This window comes from Notothenia rossii (genome assembly GCF_949606895.1).
Source record: "Notothenia rossii genome assembly, chromosome: 5".
NCBI classification, from domain to species: domain Eukaryota; kingdom Metazoa; phylum Chordata; class Actinopteri; order Perciformes; family Nototheniidae; genus Notothenia; species Notothenia rossii.
In genome coordinates, this window is record NC_136903.1 from 14732016 (window position 1) to 14751272 (window position 19257).

Consider the following 19257-nt stretch of genomic DNA (forward strand, 5'->3'; position numbering starts at 1 on the left):
ACTTAATGATATTATCTTCCCAATCTCCCCAGACCATCTGTCAGATAAAATTACACAATAGTCATTACGAATTTTTGCGCAAGGACACAGTCACTGTCTGCATCTTGAGTGGAGAATCGTTGAACAGCTCTAGAACTGTAGTTAGAACTTGTTAACTAAACAACACATTTGGTTCAATTCACCATTTTACTTAACAGGAGACTCCCATTTCCACTGAACAGGTCTCTCTTGAAAATGAGACTTTAGCCCATACTTGCCAACCTTTAGACCTCAGAAATCGGGAGCATTTGAAAATGCAAAATGGGGAGGGGGGGGGGGGGGGGGGGGGTGCTAGTGGATCGCCGGAGCTGTTACATTAACATTAACATGCTAATTGTAGTTATAAGGGCACTGCCTTGCGGCCTGTAGCACTATGTGTGGGCTGGACCTGTATTTTGACCTGTATTTTACAGGAAAGGAGTGAGCAGAGGGTGGAGTAGTTGTTGATTCTTGTTCCGTTTTCTGTGACTATCTGCCTCACCCTCTCAGACTTTGAGTTGCGCGCGCTACTAAAGAGACGTGTTACCATTGAAACCAAACAATGGTGTCGCTGTATTAAAGTCCGAGTGGAAACAGTCGTGTGTAAATCTGATTTTGTCAGAAATCGGGAGAAATGCAGTTGAAATATGAGCCCGGGAGGAAACCGGGAGGGGGCAATGAAATCGGGAGTCTCCCGCGAAAATCGGGAGGGTTGACAAGTATGCTTTAGCCACGTTCACACCGGAGTACTTTTCCCACTTTAGTTCCGAAATGTCGCGTTCACACCAAAAAGAGCCGGAACTAAAATTAGTTAATGAGAACCTTTTTACCCCCTTTTCCGTCCCTGCTACAGAGCAGGGACTCTCAAGAGCTATAATTCTGATTGGCTGGGCGGATTGCAAACCACGCCCCGTAAAACTCAAAAAAAGTGTTGTGAAGCCACCATTTTATTATCCTCGCATTAGCAGCATTAGCATTAGCCCAGCGCAGAAACGCAGAGAGACTAACTTATGGCAACACAAAATAAAACATGGGAGCGGTGGAAATGAGGAGGTATCGGCGTTCTGGCGATTTACTCGGCTTCAGTAGAAGCTGCTGGGAGTCCCAGCAGCATAAAAATGTAAAGTTGCTTCATCCACATTTTGACCTAAACTGTTGATATAGATGGAGAATAAAAGTGGACCTAAAACAGAACCTTGTGGTACACCATTTGCAATGTTTAACCACTCAGAAGTGAGCCCATAAAAATGGACACATTGGGACCTTTCAGAGAGTAGTGCACAAACCACCCAGCCAGCCTCTGCTTCAGGATTTGATGATCGACAGTATTGAAAGCTTTGGAAATATCAATAAACAGAGCTGCACAACTGTGCTTTTTGTCTAAGATGTAAGCAATATCATTCACCATTTTCATTGTCGCAGTGATGGTGCATGTTGCTTTCTGAAACTTGACTGATGTTTACATAGTAAGTCATTGTTACTTAAAACACCTTTACCTGCTCACTCACTAAGCTTTAAAGAACCTTGGCCAGAACTGACAGTTTAGAGATGGGCCTATAATTATTTAATAAAGTAGCCGCCCCACCTTTTAGTAGAGGAAGGACATAAGCTGACTTCCATATTTTTGGAATCGTGTTCGTGCTGAGGGAGAGGTTAAAAAGAGAAGTAAGAGGTGGTGCTAAGGTTCTACGTTGACCGGGCCAGCCGTTTTTTTAGGATCTAACTTTGTTAACGCTTCATGAATGACTTCAGAGAAAAACTGAAAGGGTTTCCAAACCACGTTTTTCAGAGTCACAGACTGTGGTGTTCACAGTAGCCGAGTTAGAAACAGAATCAAACAGAACCACAGGACACAAAATGCTCATTAAAACAATTTAACATAGTGGATGTCCGATATAGTGCCAGATGCTGTGGTAAGGCAAGGAGGCAGCTCATTACGGATTTCACCGGTGGATAACGATTTTATGGCTTTCCAAAATATTCTAGGATTATTCAGGTTCTTTGTGGTAACTGACAGATAATACTTAGGCTTAGCACTTTTGATTTGTGATATGAAGCTATTTCTTAGCTGCCTAAAACGCAGCCATTCTACCTCTGAGCCTGATTTCCTAGCCTTTGCCCAGGCCTTGTTTCTCTCATGTAGGAGACTAGACAGTTCAGCAGAAAACCAAGGATTGTCTCGTCCCTTCACTCTAAATGTATGCAGGGGTGCATGTCTATCAATAATTTCCATAAAACCAAGATAAAAATAAGACCATGCAGTTTCAACATCATCACACAGATAAAATTGTCCCCAATCAAAACTAAACAGATCATGTACAAAACCCTGCTCCACAAAATGTTGTGTGTCTCTCTTAATGATAATGCGAGGTTTACCCTTATGGACCTTTGTGTCCCTAATTGTTGCTACAACACAGTAATCACTCCAATCATTAGCAAATACTCCCACAGATGATTATTTATAGGGAACATTAGTTAAAATGAGATCAATTAAGGAGGATTTATTTTGGGACTTAATGTTAGGGCGAGTATGGCTGTCTATAATCTGAGTATCATTTAAAGAGATACAAAGGTTTTTAAAATCCTCTGACACTGTAGTTAACCAGTCCCAGTCAGCACTATTTCCTTGTAGTCAAGTTGAGATAAAAGTGTTGCCAATGAAGACAAGGAGTCCTTGACAGCTGAAGGGGGTCTGAAACAGCCCACCACCATGACCTGTTGACCCTTTGCCACTTCGATATTTAAGGCTAAAAATTCTAGTTTACTAATGGATTTGGAAACCAATGTGGTTACACTAAACTTATTCTAGACATAAATGGCAACGCCATCACCTTTATTAAGTCGGTCGGTACGATATACACTGTAACTATTTAAGGATATGTCAGAGACCAAAATAGATTTATTTAGCCACGTCACTGATAAAACAATGACATCGGCGTCAGTCGAGCTTGCCCAAATGCGGACAAAATCTAGTTTAGGTAAAAGACTGCGCACATTTAAGTGGATGAATCCCAACCCAGACCTAGATTTAATATCAGCAGGAGCAGCGATCTGACTACTACTACTACTGGGCGGACCAGTGTTAGGTTGTACATTTCCTGATAGCAATAATAACAAGAAAACCAAGTCCAATAACTCCTTCACAACTACATTAGCCTATCAAGCCTTTCCAAGACCTAACACAGAAATGAGGCCATTATATATCGTAGCTTTAATTGAAGAGTAGACCCTCAGTGAGTATTTTAGGCTATAATTGTCAAGGTAAAAACTATTTACATATGACACTGTTTGCTAGGACTGTGTTCAAGGGCTGTGGATTCTAGTGACTCTTTCAGCAATCACTCGGATGTTTAGTTTAGGGTTTTGTTCTGTATTGTTTAAAGCAGCACAGTGTTTGGATTATCTTCCCAGTCGTTCACCTCGTCTGTCTGTTTGTTTCCTCTATAAGAAGGAGTTCAGGAAAGGGTCCATCAGCAGCTTTTCCCTGCTCCTCCCATCCACCACCCCTCTACCCTGTACTTCCACTCCAGGCAAATGTAGCCGCAGCGGCCCCCTCTGTCGCTTTTCAAGTGGTTTACACAGTCCTGTGCTGCTGTAATTATGTTATCCTCCACTGTGGGGTGTGGCTGAGTACAGAAATACAGCTGCTTATTTTCCTGACCACTTTTTCTTCAGCCTCACATCACCTCTCCTCCTTGACATGTGGTTCTTCCTGGGTGTGCACGGCTTTCCAAGGTTTCCAAGACTAATGGTGAAACTTGTCTTTAATAACAAGGCACGAAGGGCCACCCGTTTGACATGTTAGTCTTTCTTTTTTCTGTCAAAGAGAAGGGATGGGAAACATAAATAGGTTCACGGGACAGTACTGGGAATCACTTGGAGGACATTCAAAGGAAAACTTGCACAAGTACATAATCATAAACTACACAAACAAATCAAGTTTGCCCTACTGTATACAGAAGACTCATACTGTAAAGGATAATTTAGAGCAGAAACATTTTGTTATGATATGTTTTAGAAATATATAAATGAACAGCTACATTCGAACAGCAAACCTTACAAGTAATTTTACTAGTAGTAAAGTCTGAAGTAGCTTTACATTAAAGTAGTTTGGTTTCATTTTGGTTTGGTTACTGAAGTGTAACACATATTCTAATGTAAAAAATTATGTAAAAAAAGTACATTTACTAAAAATAACCATTTTGGGGTAGCCTACTTGTAGGCCTATGCTACTTTCTTTCTACTTCTCCACTACATTTAAGATTCAAATATTCTACTTTTTACTTTACAAAATGTGTCTGATAACTTTAGTAACTGCCAGATTCCCAATATCAACACACAATATATTCAACAAATAAATCATAATATACAGTAATACTCGTAAATTAGCCTCAGGGTCACTAGCTTCAACAACTACACAAACAAATCTCCTTTGACTGTAACGGAGGTGGTCTGAGTCTGTGTCGTTTGTATAGATCTTTATTTTTTGCACTGCATATTAGGTTGAGCACACAGCAAGGCCCTTTAACTTGTTTTACACTGAAAAATAATGGCCCTAATATAATAATTAGACAAGCAAGTGTTGCATTTAAAAAACATTATTGTGAGGTATGTCTTCAGTCGATCTAAACTCGTGTGGATAGATGCCAGGTGTTGGGATCGGACGCGCCATCTGTACAACATAATTATATGGTAGGCCTACGTGATTAGTGCCAATTTCTTTTTGTGGCTCAATCTAGGCATTTATAAACAACATAGGTGTTTTCAATGGAGTTGGGTCCGTTTTTGTAATGATGTAGATGTATTGAACAGTGTATCATGTTCCAAACACTTACCTGTACACTCTTAGCTGTCTCAAAACTCGGGTGTGCGATTAAAAGAGTCCCAGAGGATTCAACACCTCCTTATGGTTCCGGGAGGGCTACACCAAGTGAGTAGGGGGTGGTGAATATGTTAAATATATGTTTGGTAAATAAAAAGCTTAATAGTGTATGTTTTGTGATGTCATGTCCGTTATGTTTGACTTTTTTTTCAGTAATTAAGGTAAAACGGGTCTCACAGACTGTAAATGCCTCACTGTAGCACCCCTGTGATTTTGGTAGCGCCTAAGGGCTGTATAAAATGCTGCTTTTTGTACCGGCAGCAGGGCTTGCTGCATAAGATGCCTTGTACATTTAGGTGAATGGTTGTTAATAACACATTTGGGGTTTACTGTTTATCCCGCATCATTACTTATGGTCTGGACTGCTCCCAATGTCAGTCTAAGAGGGACATTCTGCAAACTGAGTACTCTTACTTTTGATACTTTAAGAAAACCCTATATTGCTGCTAATACTTTGGTACTTCTACGCAATTGTTATGAGTTTCACAGGCTGTTGGCAGTCAATAAAATCTCATCCAAGCTCTTAGTCTTAACCAATGATTTTCACCAGGATCCATCAATACATTACCGTTTCAATTATAAAACAAATGTCATTTTCAATACCCCCATGAATTTGTAATGCAAGTATCTTATAACTGAATTAATGAAGTAATTCATTTGTATTTTTACCCAAATATTTGAAGAGAAAATAATTTCCGTTATTATTGCTTTTTCTATTTAATAAACATATTATTATTGAAATTCTGGTGTTTTTTATTGGAAAGTTTTTATTTATTTCAATAAATGTCATGTGAGCTTGTGACTCCAAACAAAGGCAGCTTGTATTACAACTCTAGGGGTTATGACACACCTCTTATTATTGGATTTAAGTGCTTATTTTAAATAAATATTATATGAAATCAAATTTTCGGGGCGGGTCTCATTTCACTTCATACACATGGTTTGTGACCCATTGACTCCAAATCCATACCTGATAATAAAACAACACTGGACAAGTAGGAAACACCTTTTTTAAATTAGATTTCAGTGCTTAGCCTTTTTCAATATTGAACATGTTGTGAAAATTCATATTCTGCATTGATTTGGAGTCACTGGGTAACATAATGTACATAACAATACAATATAATATAAAAAACTGATGAAAAAAAACACACAGTAAACACTAACTTGACTGGGGTGGTGAACCTGTGTCTGGAAGCTTCAGACACAGGCAGTGATTTACTTTAACAGCATGTTAAACTCACTGCTTCCACCTAGTGGTGACTATATGGTATTGTTGCATCAGTGAGGAGGAGGAAACCAAAATATTTAATTCCATTGCACCTGACAAACCACATCGAGATTATCTTTGTGTCTACTCTGCAGCATCTGGAACATACAGTACACCTGTCACGCAGTCACTCAGTCAGTCAGTCGGTGTGTTTGTTTGTTGACCGCACTGTTGAACCTGAGAAAAAAAGGTGGTAGCGATAAATACAAATGCAGTGACACCAGCAACAGGTAGAGTCGCTTTTACATTCCTTAGCTAGGAGGAATACAACAACACGTTTGTTCATAGAGGAAGTACGGAAGTAAACGACTGCCTGTTCAAGAGCACTCATGTAACGTTATAGTTGAGCATATCGGTGAGCTCACAGAAAGCCTCCGGGATCATTGAATGGGCACTGGAGATTTTTTTTGAATCCGGGAAGTCGCATCTGCATTCAGAGACTAGTCATCATGCGCGGCCACAGGAGGCAGGTAGGTGATCCCATTCACATACACTAACATTATATCGATACATTATAGAGCTGTTCTGAATCCAGATTCTTCTTCAAGCTTCATGTTTAACATAGGCCTGATGTTTACCCAAACCTGCACTTGTCAGACTGAATACAACAGAGGCTCAATCCAGTGCTGTATAAGAGCCACCCTTAAGAATATATAATATGAATTAGCAGTGTATGTTCTTCCATTAGTATTATACTTTTCAGATTGTATTTATATTTATGCCACACCTTCACTGTACGTGTAAGTGAATAGAATGGATAGGTATGAAGGTTAGAGTATGACAACATGCCATGCTCTTTGTTCAATTATGTGATATTTACCCTCTACTCTGTCAGTACACTATAGTGAGTCAGGATCACCACAGTGGCATTCACTGACACATCTCTATGTCATCGTTCAACTGGATTCTTTTGGAATGATGACTTCTGAAATGATCACACCTAATTATCTCGTAATAGAATCATTATGTGTCAATCATTAGAGCTGTAAGCATTAGTCGACCGAAAAATAATGGTCAAAACAAGACATTTAAAGACACATTTCCCTGTTGTGGGACTACTAAGGTTTTATCTTATGTTATCACCTTGGATTTTGAGTCATTGGGAAGGACATTTTTCACTTTTATCATACATGTTATAGACCTTCAAGAAAAAAAAGTTGCTATATAATAAAACACAATCCTCAGTTGTAGCCCTGTCACTCATGTCTTATATAACATTTACAAGAAAAATTTGTTTTTATTCATGATGTGTGGAATTTCATATTTTTATCTCTTTGTATTATTTTTCAATTTTTTGTTATACAGCCCAGTATTGATCTACTGGAATTAATGGGTGTGGTGAAAGAGAATGGCAATGATCAGTCGTCAATCCCTCCTGTGGTAAGAAATGATTGTGTCCACTTTAAAAACATACAGACTACTGTAGTACTGGCCACCTTAATTCACAGATTAAGATCGATCCCTATAATGTCAGAAAGTTTGACTTTCCATATTATTTTTATCACACAGCAAACGCCTCTATCATACGATTACGTCCTGGTTGCCAAAACAAATGATCACCAGGACAGGAAGCAAGTTGAATACATTGAGGAACTGAAAAAAAAAAAATTAAAAGTGACCGTAAGTCTTTTGAAATAAACAAAAACATTGAATGAAATGAAAGGTTACACAACTCTTTAATTTTTTTTGTCTTTATTCGTTAGAAAATTATAGATGATGATCTCGTCTTCTATGGGATCCAGGCGCCTAAAGAAATGTTCGAGAGGTACAGATATCTGCTCAAAGTGTCTGATGCTTGTAACTGGAGCTCTCATCAGAACATTGTACCACTAAGCACCAGGTAAAACAATTTGTATTTTTAAACAATCACAGATGCTATTTGAAGTATCTGTGACGGTTTACCCGCTACATAACACAATATTCCTTTTCAAAATATGGTATTTGGACATGAATGAATGTGATATTTTGAATTCCCTCTAAGCCCTGCTTCTCTTCACCATTACTAAGAATCAAAATGTCAAATACTTAATTGAAGTAAATTAATTAAGATTTGTTGTTGCAAATCAGCCTCATAAGCAATACTTATCTTTGTTTCAGGATAAGGATTGTCCACTTCATCTTGAATCACACCCCTATACGTTCAGGAGGTGAGAACAGTAGCTTGATTTCCAATCCTCTTAGAGTACCTGGCACCTAATCTTGTTGTTCATGTTATTCTTGTCACCTGTTATTCTCCTCAGAGAGTTTGCGGAATCTTATGAAGATGAAGGTTTTTGAAGCAAAGTTCTGCTTGCACGAGGTAAAAAAAGAATCCATTCCATTTAAACCTGGTTGGTGTTCAGCATCTATGATGTATCACTATGGTTGCAATATTGTCACCATAACTGGCTTGATGAATGAATTATTACGAAGTCTTGGACAAGAACTGCAGATAAAACCGATTGTATAAATAAAGAAGTTGAATAAATCTTGAAACCCAGTATCTTTTCTCCGTCATCCACACACGATAAACATCTTTTATTTAGCTCCTCATTCTTAAGATAGTGAAACTATTATCTTCTGATAAATCTTTCCTCTTCATGTGACCACTAAAGTGTTATGCTTATATTAAAAAGCATCAGTAATTATGACATGAAACTTGGCAGTGTCCTTCCAAAACAATACCATGCTGCCAAACAACAATTTTTCACAGAGAAGCTAAGGGAGTCATATTATTGCAATGAGTCATTCAATGCTGGGGCTATGTGGGAAAATGTGTGAACATACATTGTCACATTTGCACATGTAAGCATGTACAAATGTGTCCTTGTATGCTTTGCAACACCGTGGGAGGAGAAGAAGTTTCTACCAAATGTAATATCTAGGAGATTAAATGTAAATATATTTTGCCTTAAAATACAATGCCCATACATAATATGTAGCAGCATTAATTGTGTATTTGTTTTCATTGTAAGCTCAAGTTTTACTGTATGTTTTATTTTTTTAAACATGTACAAAGCTCTTCCTTATGTTTAGATTTTTCTTTTTGCTCTTGCTTTCAGAAAAAGAAGCAGAGAGAGCTGAAAGAGAACTGGGCTCGATGGACAGCCTGTCTCCAAGGGCAACCCATCACTGCTGTCAGGTTTGGACTGCAACACAACAGCCTGTTCATAATCCTGTTTTTCTTTTCCTTTTTTCTTCAGTTGTGGTTATTCAATTTCACCTCACTGTGAAGTGGGTTCAGCTTTTAGAAAGACAACAGCATGCATGTCGACCCCCACGCATGATGCAGGAATTGTTTGGAAGCATTGTTCGAAAATCATGCTCAGTAATTACTGCTTTTGTATTTAGTTTCAGTTGTTTACTTAGTCCAAACACAATGCAAACATACATCAAGTCTCCAATTTCATGTAGAAAGTTGATTGGATATGTGTAAGCTTTATGTAAATATGTAAGCTGTGATATTACCGCACTCAGATTTCAGAAACCATAGAGACAAGATGTGCTGAACATCATCACTCGACCTTTAGGCAAAATCATACAAGTACTTGTTGTTGTCGAACAATAATCTTCCTCTTTTAAAAACCAGGAGGCTGAAGTCAAATGAAAAGAGAATTCATGTTGTAAAGTGTAACATTATATTATCATTGATAAAATATAACATTATAAACTGTACATACACAAGAAAATGTACATTTCTTAAAAAATTGCAACATTGTGGGGAGGCACACACAAACTACTACCATATATTATTCTTCTGCTTGGTTTTGACGACTAAATGAAACTATGGATACTGTCTTTCAGTGCACGATCCTTTTTGGAATTAATTATGACTTGGCAGAACAGCAAAGAAACTATCTCAACAAATTGATTAGTGTCTCACTAACATTTAAAGAGCAGCAGCAGTTAAACAGATAACAAAAACTGGCTAAAACCAGAGGAGACAAACTACGCCAACAGAAGGACATATTTCATGCAGCTATAAAAATGAAGGTCTAGCTGAACTAATGTTAGATAGAAGAGGATACAGAAAACAAATAGTATACAAAAACAAAAACCTGTATAATATAACATGCAGAGTTATACAGTAGCTAGCTATTATACAAAATGTTGACACCCTTTTTCTTCTTTTATGAGATTTTTCTACTGTAAGGGAGCACAATTCATCAAATGTGTTTCATATACTTTCTGTATAATTTGTTAATATTGATTTAGTACCACATTGTGTTTTTAAATGTATGTCTTAAACAGCAAGAAATGTAAAGAAACAAAAATGCAAGGCTTTATCTTAAATGTAAGACAGCTACAGTTTTTTTTTTTGCTATTTAAATCTCCCAGGCTCCTCCAACTATACAATTCAATAAACTTAAGACATACAGTGCAATAGATAAAATGGTGCAAGTGAAATACAGGAATCAGAAAAAATATGTAAATACAAAAAAGAATGTAAAATACATATGTAATTATGATTATCCCGTGATGGACATATTATACACATTGTGTATGATATTAACATTCTTTGTCATTTTCTCTCTGTGTGTGTGTGTGTGTGTGTGTGTGTGTGTGTGTGTGTGTGTGTGTGTGTGTGTGTGTGTGTGTGTGTGTGTGTGTGTGTGTGTGTGTGTGTGTGTGTGTGTGTGTGTGTGTGTGTGTGTGTGTGTGTGTGTGTGTGTGTGTGTGTGTGTGTGTGTGTGTGTGTGTGTGTGTGTGTGTGTGTGTGGGTGTTTTCATGTCAGGAACTACTTTGGGGAGAAGGTGGCCTTGTACTACCTGTGGCTGGGCTGGTACACTTTTCTGCTGATCCCGCCTGCTCTCATCGGGGTCATCGTCTTCCTTTATGGGCTCGCCTTCTTTAACAGCTCACCCCTCATGTAAGTTTCTCCATAATGCCACAGTGTCACAGCAGACTATTTCAGATGTAACAAATGAAGATAAGATAAGATAGAGCTTTATTGTCTACCTTAGGAGAAATTGGTCTTGGGCATCGAGATAATAAACATAAAACATTCAGGTCAATCAGTCATAGATACAGAACAGAGATCACATATACATGGCAAAGAAACAAACAAGAAGCATACAGGTACAGCACTTTCCCTATTGCACATATCGCTATTGCACATACATAATCAAATTGCACTTTCCCTATTGCATTCATACATAATCAAATATTGCACTTTCCCTATTGCACTATGCATAGTGTCCGTCAAATTGCACATATCCCTATTGTGTCCATACCTATTTACACATAATGCACTTTCCCTATTTAACCTTCTCGATTGCACATACTACACTGTAAACATTTCACCTCCCAACAACTCCTAACACAGCATAATCACAATTGTTCAGCCTGACTTGATTGACAGTGGAACAAAGGAAAACTTATACCTGTTCAATTTACAAATGAAGCGCTTGCTGTGTTGCAGAAAGGAGGTTTGTGAGGCTGACACAGTCATGTGTCCACTTTGTGACAAGAGATGCAAAGTGTGGCAGCTCTCCGACACCTGCACATACGCCAAGGTACATCATTGCTTTTCATTAGACAGATGAGTGTTGTATTTGTCTGTTTGTGCTCACTGCTGGTCTGTCTGCCTACAGGTGAGCCTGCTGTTTGATAATAATGGCACAGTGCTCTTTGCAATGTTCATGGCAGTGTGGGGTGAGTTATTCAGTATGAAATGGTTATTCTTGTGATGAGGGAAATTGTCACATGTTTTTTGATGATGAAATCCCTGTTAAAGATAGATTAGAGTGAAGGCAGTATTAGACAGACACATAAAACAGAACTGTTCTCCCATTCTGTCATTTATTACTTAAACATGTTTAGCATTACTGTATTACATGTACAAGTTGGTCTGTTTTATATTTGGTATATCTAACTGTCTGAAAGCTTTAAGTTCACGGAGATATATACTGCCAACAAGATGCCCCAGAGAAAACCTACCGGCCCTGGCTTCTCACGTCTTAATCAGCCCAGGCCATCTGGCCGTGGGGGTGGTCAGGGGGTGGTCTATAAGAACATTTAAAAGCTCTTTCACTGAGTTTTTCAGTTCTTATGCTTTTAGTTTCTCTGTGTTTTAGTGGAGTTTTAAAAATATGCTGTCTGTTATCAGACCTCTTCTAAAATGCATAATATGTAATAGAAAATAAGAATCCAGGCAAAGTGACAGTGACATTATGGATTTGAAGTGAAGTTTATTAGAAGGGTATGATTAACTAGAACAAACACTAAAGGGACTTTTATGAGACGACTTGTGTAAGGTAGGGTTAAGATAAAATCAGAGTAGTGCATAAATGGGCAGACAGAAATACATTAGAATTTTGAATCATGGTCTAAAATAGGGCTGGAGCTCAGATGGTGCAATTTCCCGGCAAGTATTTCAGACCGCAAAAATCTGGATTTGTCCCAAATTGGCTTGCTGCTTTTTTGTTTTTTGAATAAGCCCTGTGTCAAATGCTATAACCAAAAGCAAATATGTAATGATAAGCCTTGAATGAAGGCATGTAGAAACTTTCATGCATTCATAAAAAGGTGAATGCAAAACTGTTACCAAATATCCCAAAAGTTGGAACAGGCATAACCCAGATACAAAAACTCTCCGTGTGCATTTCTCATGATGTAGTTCCTGTTGGCTTCATGATCTCATAACAATCCTTGATCTTTACAGCAACATTGTTTTTGGAGTTCTGGAAGAGACATCGAGCTTCCTATGTGTGTGAATGGAAAGTGTCAGATTGGTGTGAGGAGGAGGTATGATCAGTTCACATGTTACATCCCATTTCAGTAATACCTGTTCAGTGCTCATTGGAATTATAACTGTGTATATTATTTTATTATATTTAACTGTAGGAGGAACTGATTCTGGAAATTGTGAACAATGCCAACTGTGAACCAAAACAATATAAGCACTCCTATCTGCGCAGCACTCTGGTTCTGATCTGTGTCACAGTAATGGTGGGTGACTTGTCATTTTTACAATTTGTTACATATGTTCTTCAAATGCTTCGTCATCTTTGGATCCCAGGTTAAAATAGGATTCAGTAAGGAGTAGGTTCAGTTTTTTGGTATTTAAGTGGGAATTCTTAATTATTCAGTCCTGGTTCATTTAGTAATGTCAATGAAAAGAATGGGATACTGCACTCAGGACTCAGGAGTGTCTTCGATGATATATGTGCGTCAGAATTCTGTGCAAGGTTTGCAATACACTATTTTTTCCAGAGAATGTCGCCACGGACACTGAATTTGTAATAATGCAAATATATCAATGTTGCAATATTTTCAGTGGGCCATAGGCTCAATCTCCATTGTGTTATCTCTTTTGGGGAAACATAGTGGCATATCAGACATGCATTTAAATTAAAAGCATTTTGACTTGCTAATTTAAAAGTAGTTGAGGGTACTTGTTTGGATGCCCTCCAAAATATAGTGAAACAAATTAGTGTTTTTTGTGTTCCCTCAGATATTAGTGATCATTGGCCTGACACATGCCTTGGTGGTGTTCAGGGTGATCGCAGCGGTGCTCCTGGCTGAAGGATCATGGGAGTTCCTGAGCAACCACTCCAACAGCGGAGCAATGATGCTGGGGGCCGTCCTGCATTACCTCATCATCACCGTCATGACACGGGTGCGCAGGTCTCTAACTGTGTCTCTGTTTGACTTTTACTTATATTCTCTGTGGCTCTGACAATATTTGTATATTTGCAGATCAACCGGATTGTTGCCATGAAGCTCTGTGAAATAGGTATGTTAACTGTACCGAATTAATTTTCCTTTTTATATACTACATCTGAAAGAGACGCCGATACACTAATATGACAAAGTTGAATGTTTGCGTTCAAAGTTTTTTTTTTTTATAAAATGATTTGATAATATAATGTGTTTCAGTAATTGAACATTTAAATGAGCAGTTATTTTAATGCAGCTGTCAGTGTATTAGGCAGTGAGAACTGGCCAACACATTTAGGAGGGCTGATGCTGCCAAGCATGTGATCGGACAGGAAGCAGGAGAGACACACTGATAACACACTGATAAGTAGTAATGCCTTGAACAACACAACACCTTTGCAACATAGATCATGTGGCCCAGATCCAATGTCCACACATAGACCTTTCTGCATGTTTTTTTCAGGGCTTAAGGCTGAGACTCTGGAAGGGCTTGAGGGCTTTGATGTTATTTATTGTTTACCCCGTTCTGCACACTTTCTCCCAATTTCTTTTTTTCTTTATTCCCAAAACTCATTATATAGACGACTTTACATTTACAGAAAGCACAGTGTTACCTGAAGGCATTATACATCAGCATACATCAGCTCTATATTGGACATTGGAACTGGGCCACCATGTACACTAATCAGGGCAAATAAACAGGAGTTTTAAAAACGTATGATAGATCAGGTGATATTCAGAAATCGGAAACTCACTGAGAATAATTGAACTGAGGTGGAAGAGGAAGATAAGCATGAATTAACTTTTATCGAGGGTCTTTGTGTTTAAATCTAGTCTATTGGCCCTGTCATGTAGAGCCCCCAAAGAGTCTTTTTTCGAAAACTAAATGTTACCAAGAGAAACCAAATTGGCTAAAACATCTCACGTTTGCTTTTGTAGGGAGCCAGTCGTGTTCAGATGGGTTTCTAAAAGCTTCCTGTAGAAATGGAAGTTTAAAAATAACAATATCTGAAGATTTGAACATTACAAATTAAATTGTAATATTGCTGAATATGCATCAACATAACATTATTTTTGAATAATACAATTTATATTAAGGCAAACTATATAACAGATGCAAAATGATATTCTCGTTTGTGAGATTGTGCCATCCATTGGCCATCTTTTGAACTGCATGGACACTGACATGAGTTTGTTTGTATTTTTAGAGGAAACAAGATCATTCGCAGCCACAGAGAAGAGTTTCACCGTCAAGATGTTCACCTTCCAGTTCTTCACCTATTTCTCCTCCCTGTTCTACGTCGCTTTTTTTCTCGGCAGGTAAGAACTAGTTAATTGAATTAGGCCTGTACAATAATTCAGTATTTACATTTTGGAACTTTTGATGTTACCCTTAAGGACCCCTGAATATTGTCCTTTTGAAAGAAACTCATATCTATATATATTTATAACAATAATGTGTTTTTGTTACACACACAAAAGGATAAATGGCCATCCTGGTAGTTACGTGCGAATTTCAGGAAAATGGAGGCTCGAGGAGGTTAGTATCAAAACTCTTTATCCCATTCAGAAAAACATGATTTTTAAGTAATAGTTGATATTTAACATTTGAATGTTGTTAATTATTATTGTCCTATCACTTCTTCTCTCCTGTTCAGTGTCATCCCAGTGGATGTCTAACAGATCTGTTTATCCAAATGGCTATTATAATGGTCCTTAAACAAACCATTAGCAATGTCTTTGAGTTCACTGGCCCGTAAGTATAAATCAGATTTTAGATTATTTACTGTATAAAACTGTATTATTCACCCTTCTCAACTAGCTGTGTCTCTGTTCAGCTGGTTCTGCAGGTGGTTTAAGAAGAGGAGAACCAAGAAGCTGCAGAGGAAATGTGCCCACTGCTACCTGAAGGATGATTCAGAGGTCAACCATGGAGCGGAGCTGTGTGAAAACTGCAAGCTTCGAGACTGGCTCAGCAACTACCGCCTCAACGACGTGGACTCATTCAGCCTGTTCCATGAGTTCCTGGAGATGGGTATGTACTGTAGTATGCATACAATTTTAACAACCAAAAAAACCGGACCCATTGGACAAATGCTAGACTGGTTTTCGTTGATGATATTCTTCTCTGCCTTTCCTTAGTGATCCAGTTCAGCTTTACCACCATATTTGTGGCAGCGTTTCCTCTCGCCCCTCTGCTCGCCCTCATTAACAACATCATTGAGATCCGCCTGGACGCCATTAAAATGGTCACTCTGGAGCGCAGGCTGGTCCCCAAGAAAACCAACGATATTGGTGAGCACCACTTTCAAACTGGAAGTGTAAATGTTGTTGGCGTGTTAGGTGTTTTGTAGGTTGTAAACATTGTTTCAACTTTAGATGTGCTAGAAAGATCATTTTAAAATGCTTTCTTTTCAGTGTCCGTGGCTCTTAAGCTTCGCATAGCTTATCGGGGTGTCCCATTTCACACTTGTCTTATTATTTGTACTTGTTTGTGAATAAAATGAATTCAATCGAAATAAATAGATTCCATTTTCATCACATCAACTTTTTCTTCCCTCAGGTGTGTGGATAGACGTGTTGGAGGCTATTGGTGTCTTAGCGGTCATTGCTAACGGGCTAGTCATCGGCGTGTCATCAGATTTCATCCCTCGATTGGTTTATCGTTACCGCTACGGCCCATGTGCTAACGGCACAGAAGCAGATATTGAGTAAGAGTACTTCCAGAAAAAAATGTATTCTGTCAACTCATGCGACACACTTTAAATATATTCTCTCTATATTCGTTTTTTTCCAGCTGCATGTCCGGATACATCAACAACACTCTCTCCGTTGCACATTTAGATGATCTAAACTTACGCAATGAGTTTTCGGCCAGTCAGATGATCACTAATAGTGGCCTGAATGTAACGTCTTGCAGGTTTGTTATTCTTATATCTTTGTTGTTCTTATATAAAATCTCCCTTTTTCTTTGGATATAAAAGCCTGCTTTTCTTGTCTACTTCTCTCAACCAGTTATAAAGACTACAGGAGCAATGAGGACTACAATCTAACCCCACAGTTTTGGTTAATTTTAGCTGTGCGTTTCGCTTTTGTCATCCTGTTTGAGGTGAGATTTAACCATAACCAAAAACCCTAACCTCATCTTCCTACTTTGATTTCTTTGAGCAGTTTTTCTGTACAGTAGAAGCAACCAATAGAATACACACAAAGTCATCCCAGCACACTGTGAATTTATTTTGATTGACAGTATCGATCTAGGCCAGGGCTGCCCAAAGTGGTCCCTTGGAGAGGCAGAGACAGTGACAGACAAAAACGGAACTTGGCATTCTTGTACCATTTTGCATCATAATGATACAAAACAATACAAAAGGTGGTTGCTTTTGGCTCGTGGCCCATTATAAAGTCTCAGCTTTGACACTCGAAGAAAAACATCTTAAGGCAACCATTATCTAGGCAATAACTAAATCCAGGTGTATTATCTTTAATGAAACCACATATTCATTGAGCGGAAAGAAGATAACATTCCTAAAAACGTACTCTCTGTTTTCAGCACGTTGTCGTCATATGCAAGTTCATTGCAGCATGGTTTGTGCCGAGTGCTCCCTTGCAGGTGAAGAATGAACGACTCTTTGATAAACTCAACAGACTGAAAGAGGAACTCAGGTGAGTCTTAAGCAATGTGAAGTTACACTGTAAAAAAATAGATATAAAGAATATTACATGAGCCTTTTAGGATTTTGTTTAAATATTCTCAACCTTTTTTTGTGGTGCCCTACCTACGCATTCACCAATCATAAACTTGATCCCTCTTTGAGATTATACTGATCTTATTACGCTGGTTGGGTTGGTCCATGGCGTAACACATCATAACCAGTTTTAACACACAAGAGACACAAGTTGCTCCCGCTTCATTTGCAGTAATCGCAGGAGAAGAAAAAGGCTTTTTTGTATTTTGAATTTGCCTTTTGTGTATTGTGGATTAGCATCTCCACTGTACTTATTAAGCTGAAAAAAGTCTGTCTATATATATATATCTATTTATGTAGCTAAAATGAATCAGATTAAATAAATCAGGCTCACAAATGTTTTTAATTTTTTTCAACAGACATTCCAACTTGTGGGAACCTGTGCATTAAAACATTTCTACCTGACACTTGAAACTTTTACCACCACATAAGCACTTGCATGTATTAGTGTTACGTCATACTAAAAATAAATTGAGTGCAGTGCGATAGATATTCTTACAGCCAGCATTACTCTACATTAATGCGTCATAAGAGGTATACATTGACATATAATATTCCACTCAAATGTAATGGTTTATAATTTAACTGAACCCTAATATCCCAAATGATTACTTTAGTTATTTTGTAACTCTAATAATGTGTGCATTATATACTACTAGTATATATTAGACATTTTTAAAGATTTGCTTTCCAGTGTTGTGACCACAATTATTTTGTGCTGCTGCAACCAACCCTTGTTTTATTTCTCACAGTTCATTTCAAGCTCGACTTCGTTCAGACCACCCTTAAAGGTTACACATTTTCTCTGAGGACATGAGCACAGTGTTGCAATTAAAGTGTCCAGGCTGTCACAGAATTGAGTCAGCGCCGAAGGCATTAATCATCTCTCTGAAGAGTTCAGAATGTTAAGTGCTGCCTATCTGGATCCTCATCTCTGAAATGGACTTTGAAGACAGACTCATTTTTCTTGGATCAAACCAGTGGACAGTGTGATGATGAGATTGTTCTTACTGGATTGTATGAATGCACTGATAGCTTGCTGTTGGATCTCTTTATTTGTGAGACGCATGTGAGTGTTTTTAGGAAAAGCCTAATAATAATTTATATTGCTACGGCACATACAGTACCGATTATGTGTTACATTGTTGCCTTATATTTTAAACAAGCGATGTGATGATTGCCTTTACTGCAGACAAATAATGGTGGTGTCTTTTGTGAAGCAGACACAAGAATGTTTTTGCATTATAATATTTTATATTATTGAATAAAAGAGGAAACCTTTGGACTCATATTCTGTCATGTCTATCTATTTTTCAGCAAGATTCAAGTGTAAATACAGTATTATTTCCGTGATAGTTACAATCATGACAGGGTTGTCTTTGTGTCACGCCAAGGTTTCTTTTAAGGGTGGATAGTAAGCCTTAGTTTCAATATCACACGATACAACCACCAACTAAAAATGCAGTTTGACCATCAAATACATAGATCAATTGTGAAAATGTTTTAGTTTATCACTCTACGACTACTATAAAATCTCACAAGTTGTAACCTTATTAATGGTAAACAGAAATATTACTAATGCCTCTTGAATATGTTATAACCAATAATAATGACATCATTTGGGTTGCCAGATTGACCCCAAATAATAATATTTTATAATAATATGGGAGCCAATCTTCATAATGAGTAATTTTGA

General features: G+C 37.9%; 1 protein-coding gene across 1 annotated transcript; it reads left to right on the forward strand.

The window, feature by feature from the left end:
- The first annotated feature begins 6230 nt into the window (after positions 1-6230).
- LOC307040585 (anoctamin-9) lies at positions 6231-18850 on the forward strand. The gene is made up of 24 exons (XM_079683572.1): positions 6231-6640; positions 7476-7550; positions 7680-7790; positions 7874-8010; positions 8268-8317; positions 8411-8469; positions 9212-9291; positions 10886-11020; positions 11573-11666; positions 11745-11805; positions 12815-12897; positions 12997-13101; positions 13607-13771; positions 13852-13888; positions 15021-15132; positions 15295-15352; positions 15471-15568; positions 15651-15847; positions 15955-16107; positions 16376-16523; positions 16610-16732; positions 16828-16921; positions 17366-17478; positions 18314-18850. Exons 1-24 carry the CDS (start codon positions 6620-6622, stop codon positions 18348-18350), a joined length of 2346 nt encoding a protein of 781 aa, XP_079539698.1. The 5' UTR covers positions 6231-6619; the 3' UTR covers positions 18351-18850.
- Positions 18851-19257: the final 407 nt, after the last annotated feature.